The sequence below is a fragment of the Vigna umbellata genome, chromosome 2 (assembly GCF_029865625.1).
Source record: "Vigna umbellata cultivar VRB3 chromosome 2, Vumbellata_1.0, whole genome shotgun sequence".
Taxonomy (NCBI): domain Eukaryota; kingdom Viridiplantae; phylum Streptophyta; class Magnoliopsida; order Fabales; family Fabaceae; genus Vigna; species Vigna umbellata.
The window spans coordinates 35393587-35402429 of record NC_142166.1 but is presented as its reverse complement, the minus strand read 5'-3'; the positions used below and the strand labels follow the sequence as shown (position 1 = coordinate 35402429).

Genomic DNA, 8843 nt, shown 5'->3' with positions numbered 1-8843 from the left:
ACTTAACGGAAAGGACTCAATTGATATCAATTTTCAAAATTAAGGACCATTTTGATACACTTTAGAAAACGAGGACCTATCTGAGACATTCCTACACAAATTGGGACGTCAAAAAGGATTAAACCTATTTTAAATTATTTACAAACTATTTTATGAATCACTAGTTTAGGGGAACTATAAAAATGACAGTGCTCTCTATTGATAGCCATATTCATATCACTTTATACGAAACCAATAAATCTAATACTATTGGTACCTTCCCTTTACATCAAAGTCTATGTCTATAGATGACAGTGTCCAGTGCTATACTCACAGTCCTGGAATATTGTTCACTACTTTCTATTTGACATCATAACACCCACTCATACTTGTGAATGTATTATACGCTATAAGAAGTGTATCTTCACATCCGAACTCCACCCCCAAAACCTCTTCTACTACTGCTTGCTAACCAAACTCTACCCAATATTTAGTAAAAAATGGCATCATGGAACTTGCCATCATCTTCATCATCGCAGTTCATTGATGAAGAACCTTTAATATTGGATAACATTGATGACTTCAGCACGGATGATGAATTAGACAACATACTCGAAGATGACAACAACGACGACGGCCACATAACACAATCATCTGCACAAGTAATTCCAGAGTTGAATCAAGGTATGCAGTTCCAGTCAAAGGAGGAAACTATTCTTGCAATCAAACATTATCACATTACAAACGGTTACAAATACAGCGTCATTGAGTCCAAACCCAACATTTATGTTATCCGTTGTCTGGAATATCACAACGGTTGTCAATGGCGTCTGAGGGCAGCTTATAGCAAAGTCCGTAAATATTGGGAAATAAAAAACATAGACGGACAACATTCGTGTTTCTCAACAATACTATCTCAAGATCATACAAATCTTCATAGTACTCACATTGCGACGATCATATCCAATTCAATCCGGACAAACCCATCCATTCGTGTGAAGAGTTTGATTGCAGATATTAAGGGTCGATTCGGATATTCTGTGTCGTACATAAAAGCTTGGATCGCTAAACAGAAGGCTCTTGCTATGGAGTTTGGAGACTGGGAGGACTCTTATAACCACATGCCGAGGTGGTTGCATGCCGTCAAGGAAGCAAACCCAAGTACAATTTTACAATGCACTGGTTCTCCTGTGAATATTGATGGAGAAACCGACGATAATTGCTATATTATGGAAAGAGTTTTCTGGTCTTTCGGTCCTTGCATAGAAGGATTCAAATACTGTAAACCCATTCTCCAAGTTGATGGCACATTTATCACGGGTAAATATCATGGAACTTTGCTAACCGCCATAGGTCAAGATGGCAATAGAAATATTTTCCCACTGGCCTTTGCCATTGTAGAAGGTGAGACAAAGGAGGCCTTGATATGGTTTTTTGAACTACTTCGAGAACATCTTTGTCATCAACAAAATATTTGCATCATCACTGACAAAGGAAAGGGTATACTATCCGCCTTAAGATCAGATGAAGTTGGTTGGGAACAAGATGGTTTGAACTCTATTTATTGCATACGTCATCTAGCATCCAACTTCAACAGCAAATTCAAAAATCACGACCTAAAAAAACAATTCATCAATTTAGGTACTCATACAAAAATTCTTCTAACACTTATACTTTTATAATTTTTTTAACATTATTATTCTTTAATTTAATTTTGGTATTACCTTATTACAGCTTACGAGGTCAAGCAACCAACTGTCACGGCAAAACTTGCTGCATTGAGAAACCAATACCCACAACAAGTTCAATGGATAGATAAAATTCCATTACAAAAATGGTCTCAGGCTTTTGATGGAGGGAGAAGATATGGACATATGACGACTAATCTTGCTGAGTGCACCAACTCCATTTTAAAGGGAGCACGTTCATTACCAATATGTGCTCTCATCAGAACAACATTTGAGAGGACACAATCATGGTTTGTTGAACGCGGATTAAAGGCGAACTCTATGCTACAAGCAGGACACCAATATCCTGAACAAATCGCCGACATCATTAGGAAAAATCAACAACAATCCGCATATTGTCATGTTCATCGCTACAATCGTGAAAATTCTGAATTTGATGTTCAAGAAATTTCAACACCTCACCACTACCGCCCTGTTCCACTTTCCTACAAGGTCAACCTAAATGACTGGTGGTGTGATTGTGGACACTTCCAGGCTACTCGTCTCCCATGTCATCATGTCATTGCTGTTTGTGCATTTTCGCATATCCCACTAACCCAAGTAATCGATCCAGTATACAGTCTTAACAACATTTTCAAGGCATACAAAGTACAATTTCACCCAATCCAAAATGAAGACTATTGGTCTCTGTATACAGGTCCAAACTTCATACCAGATCCTAAAATGCGACGCAAGGCATCCGGAAGACCATCTACAAATAGGCTTCATAATGAAATGGATCAATCCAATCCAGATAACCCAAAAAAATGCTCTTACTGCCGCAACGAAGGTCATCATAGGGGAAATTGTCCTTTTCGCCAATAGTTATTTCTTAATCTTACCAAATTGTAATCAAATCCATTACTGATATATTACTATAAATATTTCCTACATATATTTATTTTCTCTTTTCCTATAACATAACCAATACATAACATATGTCAAATACAAAATCATTTTCATAAACCAAACAAATACACACTGGTAATCGATTACACAAACTCTGTAATCGATTACCCGAGTGCTTCTTGCTTCACAACCAACCTGGTAATAGATTACTCACATGCTGTAATCGATTACCAGTACGTTTTCTATCTACAAATTTCAAAACCTTCAGCCACTCCATTTCAACACTCTGTAATCGATTACGAGGTTTATTGTAATCGATTACATGACCCAGAAGTCGTTTTTGGGGTGCACGACTTCAACACTGTTCCTATGAACAGTGTGAAGTCTATAAAGATATGTAACAGATTCATACTGAAGATTCAATAAATCTAAATATATCAAACAAGCACATTTAATCATATTCAGATTTACAAGAATAAAAGTGGAAGCAGAAAGACCAACCTCCAGCCATTGTTGTATGCTTGCCTAATTTCTGGTTTCTGAACCCTTGCTCTTAAAACACGATGGTGATGTATATGAAGGAAAGATTAGGTTCAGTGACCTAATATGAAATTTTTCTGTAGTCTATATTACTCCAAAAACCATCACAGAGTATTTAACGTTAAAAGAGATTATTGTGGGAATAATGGCACACCCACACGTTTGAAAACGGTTTTAAAATGGACCACTTCCAGAATATTAACTGCTTTATAATATTAACTAAAAGAAATAAAATAAATGGGAAAGATATAATATTAAAATGTAACCTCTCTTCTGTATAAGGCTAACATTCTCCCACTTGGCCCATTTTATTCAACCATCAAACGTAATAAGAGACCAAATATATGAATCATGGTGATAGTTCCTCTAATAATGAGTATTATCTCCCATGTATTACGATGTATTTAGTCTCACATCGCAATCTCTTAACTTTAATGAATAAACCATATGTCTATTCTAGGTCACAATTAAATGAGTTTTCTCAAAGTAATTAATTGTGTGCACAAATAATTGAGAAAACATTAAACTGAATAAGAGTTTTATCAAAATGAAAGTACTTACAATGATTGTCACATCATGGAACCAAGTCCCATTCGCGTTCATTATCCTTAAAATTCTTTGGTGGCATGCCTTTAGTTAAAGGATCAGCAATCATCAACTCAGTGCTAACGTGCTCAATAACCACTTTCTTTTCTTTAACACGTTCTCTTATGGCCAGATATTTAATGTCGATGTGCTTACTTCGACTTCCACTTTTATTAATCTTAGCCATGAAAACAGCAGCAGAGTTATCACAGTACAACTTCAGTGGCCTAGCAATTGAGTCCACAACTCTAAGCCCAAATATAAAACTCTTCAACCATACACCATGTGAAGAAGCCTCAAAACAAGAAACGAATTCAGCTTCCATAGTAGAAGTAGCCGTCAAGGTCTGCTTTTTGCTACTCCAAGATACTGCTCCATCAGCTAACATAAAAATGTAACCAGGCGTTGATTTTCGTGAATCAACGCAGCCAGCATAGTCTGAATCGGAGTAGCCAATCACTTCTAAATTAGCAGTTCATCTATACATGAGCATGAAATCTTTTGTTCCTTGAAGATATCTCATTACTTTCTTTGCAGCTTTCCAGTGGTCAACACCTGGATTACTCTGATATCTTCCTAAAACTCCAACTACAAATGCAATGTCAGGTCTAGTACAAACTTGAGCATACATAAGACTTCCAATAGCTGAAGCATATGGAATATTTTTCATCTATTCCCGCTCAAGATCATTTTTCGGGCATTGACTTAATTCAAGTTTGTCACCCTTTACAATGGGAGATACACTTAGTGAACAATTCTTCATATTAAACCTCTCTAAAACTTTGTTGATATAGGTCTCTTGAGACAAACCCAAAATGCCCCAAGATCTTTCCCTGTGGATCTTAATGTCAATGACATAAGATGCCTCTCCCATATCCTTCATGTCAAAGTTATTTGAGAGAAATTGTTTCACTTCATATAGCATACCCTTGTCGTTGGTTGCAAGCAAAATGTCATCCACATATAAAACAAGGAAACAAATCTTACTCCCACTGACCTTTTGGTATATACATTGATCCATGATGTTTTCTTCAAAATCGAATGAAGTGATAACATCATGAAATTTTAGATACCATTGGCGAGAGGCTTGTTTTAATCCATAAATGGATTTATTAAGCTTACATACCAAGTGCTCATTGCCTTTAGAAGAGAATCCTTCAGGTTGTTTCATGTAAACCTCTTCTTCCATATGACCATTAAGGAATGTTGTTTTCACATCCATTTGATGTAACTCAAAATCAAAATGAGCTACTAATGCCATAATTACTCGGAAGGAATCTTTCTTAGATACAGGAGAAAAAGTCTCTGTGTAGTCAATTCCTTCTCTTTGAGTGAATCCTTTAGCAACAAGTCTTGCCTTATGTCTCTCAATGTTGCCTTTTGAGTCTTTCTTAGTTTTAAAGACCCATCTACATCCAATGGATTTTACACCATCAGGCAACTGAACGAGATCCCAGACTTTGTTGGATGCCATAGAATCCATCTCGTCTTTCATGGCATCATACCATAGTTTTGATTCTTTAGAACTCATGGCTTGTGAAAACGTTTCAGGATCATTTTCGGCTCCAATGTTGTAATCCAATTCTTGTAAATACACTTCATAATCACTAGAAACTTCTGGTCTTCTGATTCTAGTAGATCTTATTAATGTTGTCTCAACATCTTGATGAGAAACTTGTTGTTCAACATTTACTTGTTGCTTATCATTTTCAGCAATTTGTGGAACATCAATTATTGGTTGTTCAATACGCTTTTGAATTGAAGGAGCGTGAATGACTACCAATCTTTCATTTGATTGAGAGGTTTGAGCTTCATAGTGATCTTTTTCAAGATCAACGTCTTGATTTAAATCACTCCCACTAATCAAATCATTTTCAAGAAACTTTGCATTTCTTGATTCCACAATCTTAGTGTTATGAGTTGGACAATAGAATCTATAACCTTTGGACCTTTCAGCATATCCAATGAAATACCCACTAATAGTCCTTGGGTCTAGTTTCTTCTCTTGTGGATTACAAATTCTCACTTCAGACGGACATCCCCAAACGCGTACATGTCGTAAACTAGGTTTCCAACCTTTGAATAACTCAAAAGGTGTTTTTAAAACAGCCTTAGTTGGGACCCGATTTACTATATACACAGCCGTCTTAAGTGCTTCAGTCCACAAGAACTGAGGAAGTTTTGAATTACTCCTCATACTTCTCACCATATCCATCAAGGTTCGATTTCTTCTTTCTGCTACACCATTCTGATCTGGAGAGCCAGGCATGGTATATTGGGCAACAATCCCATGTTCTTAAAGAAATCTAGCAAACGGACCAAGTGCTTGTCCATTCTCCATGTATCTACCGTAGTACTCTCCACCTCTATCTGATCTCACAATCTTAATTTTCTTTCCACATTGTAACTCTACTTCAACTTTAAAAACTTTAAAGGCATCTAAGGCTTCATCCTTAGAACGAAGTAAGTACAAATACATGTATCATGAGTAATCATCTATAAAGGTGATAAAGTATTTTGGACTACTTGCATCCATATCCAGACAACAAATATCTGTATGAATAATTTCTAGTAAACTTGAACTCCTCTTAGCACCTCTTTTGGACTTGTTAGTTTGCTTACCCTTAATGCAATCCACGCAAGTCTCAAAATCAGTAAAATCCAAAGTACTAAGTACTCCTTCATTTACTAATCGCTTAATTCTCTCAATGGAGATATGTCCCAATCTACGGTGCCATAAAACAGAAGAATCCTCATTCATAACACATCTTTTTAACCCAGCAGAAACATGCATAGAACTATAAGCAGCGTTGTTTTGCAATTTAATAAAGTAAAGACCATCGCATAATTCCCCAAAGCCAATAACTTTGGATTCATTCAATAAAGTAAAACCAGAATCCGTAAAATTATATGAAAAACCCAAAGGTGCAAGTTGTGAAATAGAAATCAAGTTCTTACTAAAACTAGGAACATAAAAGGTCTTTTCTAAACATAAAACAAAACCACTGCTTAAAACTAAATTGCACGTCCCAATGGCTTCAACATGTGAACTCATCTTGCTTCCTGAATAGATGTGTTGCTCACTTCCCATCGGTTTCCTTAGGTTTTCCATACCCTACAAGGTATTAGAAACATGGATTGTAGAACCATAATCAATCCACCATGTGTTATGATTAAAACTAGTCAAATTAGATTCATAAAAGACAAAAGCAAACAAGTTACCTTTCTTTTCAAGTCAATCCTTAAACTTTTGACATTCCTTCTTCATGTGTCCCTTCTTTTTACAAAAGAAACATCTGGACTACTTCTTAATAACTGGTTGAGCAAGAATCTTTCCCTTCTTATTAACTTGGTTCTTCTTATTCTTAAATGAAGTGGTCAAGTTCACCTTTTCCCCTTCTTCAATCAATAGCCTTTCTTCTTCTTGAACACACATGGTCAATAATTCATTAATCGACCACTTGTCCTTATGTGTGTTGTAAGAGATTTTAAAGGGAGCGTAATGGTGAGGCAAAGTGCACAAAATATAGTGCACTAGGAAAGAATCAGACATGGTAACTTCCAAAGCTTTTAGTTGAGCCACCATGTCCCTTATGCGCATGATATGATCACGGACTCCCTTAATACCAGTGAGCTTTAAGGATGAAAACTGCATTATAAGAGTACTCGCAAGAGATTTGTCAGATGTCGTAAACTGCTCATCAATAGCCCTCAGTAAATCCTTGATATTCTCATACTGATCAACCGAACCCCGGATTCCAGCAGAAATATTGGTTTTTATGAACGTTACAGAGAGACGATTTGACCTCTCCCATTTTTCATAAAGTTCAATGGCATCTGAAGTGCTAGTCTCAATAATACCCGGTGGTTCAGGTTTTCTAATAGCATAGTCTATGTCCATCCAGCCTAAATCAAGAAGAACTCTCTCCTTCCAAATCTTATAATTATCTCCTTTCAATTCGGGAATACCACACTTGATATCATAAATATTCACAAATTGAGAAACTGCAAATTCAAAATTTTCATGTTCATTATCAAAATTTGAGACTAAAATAAATATCATGTTTTACCAATGTAAAACATGTCTTTACCAATAAGTCTATTAACATAAAACTTGCCTGTGGGTTAAAGTCTTACTCAATTAGACTCATTTAACCTAATGATAAAACTATTAAATTATATCACATTCCTAATTCCTGTGGGAAATTTAAGAATTATAATAAATATTTTATCCTAATTAATCATACAAATGTAAGGAAAATCCTGTGGGTATATTTCATCACATTATATATAATTAATTACAATTAATGTTTCAATAAAGTGATATTTATAATATAATTTAATTAATTAAAGATGCTGTGGCTACTCTCTAATTATTAAAAATTATATTTATCACTAAACATTAAATTCTCTCTTATATTTAATCTAAATAAAATATAAGATTCATATTATAAATATATAATATTCAAAAAAAAATTTAAATATTATACTAACACGCACCGAATAAACTTAATAGCGTGTGTAAAACTGGAGCCTATCACAAAAGTAACTAACAAATATAATATATATGCAAACGTGCTATACCAGAAAAGCACCGAAAAAGGCAATGCAACTTTCGTACTATATATATATATATATATATATATATATATATATATATATATATAATATATATATATATATGTGTGTGTGTGTGAAAAGCAAAAGATCAATCTGAATTGAAACCAAAAAACAGCGTACCTTTCACCTCCAGTGCACATATGTATGTAACAGGGAAAGAAGAAAATAAAATAAAATAAAAATTGAAACGCAAAACCAAACACCGTTTCAATCATCTTCAACCTCCACATCAAAATATTTCATAGAAAATTTCACAGAAAGCTTTATTCTTTCTACCCAGTTTCAAAACAATTGATAAAATTAAAAAACACAATACGCACAGAGAAGTGAACCAGATAAGGTAGAGGATAAACGTTGCTCTGATACCAAATATAAAGATATATATATCAAACAAGCACATTTAATCATATTCAGATTTACAAGAATAAAAGCGAGACCAACCGTATATGAAGAAAAGAGTAGGTTCAGTGACCTAATATGAAATTTTTCTGTAGTCTATATTACTCCAAAAACCATCACATAGTATTTAACGTTAAAAGAGAT

At 34.9% G+C, this 8843-nt stretch overlaps 2 protein-coding genes across 2 annotated transcripts; one reads left to right on the top strand and one right to left on the bottom strand.

The window, feature by feature from the left end:
* Window positions 1-479: 479 nt before the first annotated feature.
* On the top strand, window positions 480-2531 carry LOC148203877 (uncharacterized). The gene is made up of 2 exons (XM_088107796.1): window positions 480-1527; window positions 1714-2531. The coding sequence occupies exons 1-2, from the start codon at window positions 480-482 to the stop codon at window positions 2529-2531; spliced, it is 1866 nt and encodes a 621-aa protein (XP_087963922.1).
* A 4450-nt stretch (window positions 2532-6981) lies between these two features.
* LOC148203876 (uncharacterized) lies at window positions 6982-7581 on the bottom strand. The gene has a single exon (XM_088107795.1). It carries the CDS (start codon window positions 7579-7581, stop codon window positions 6982-6984), a length of 600 nt encoding a protein of 199 aa, XP_087963921.1.
* Between the last annotated feature and the right edge of the window lie 1262 nt (window positions 7582-8843).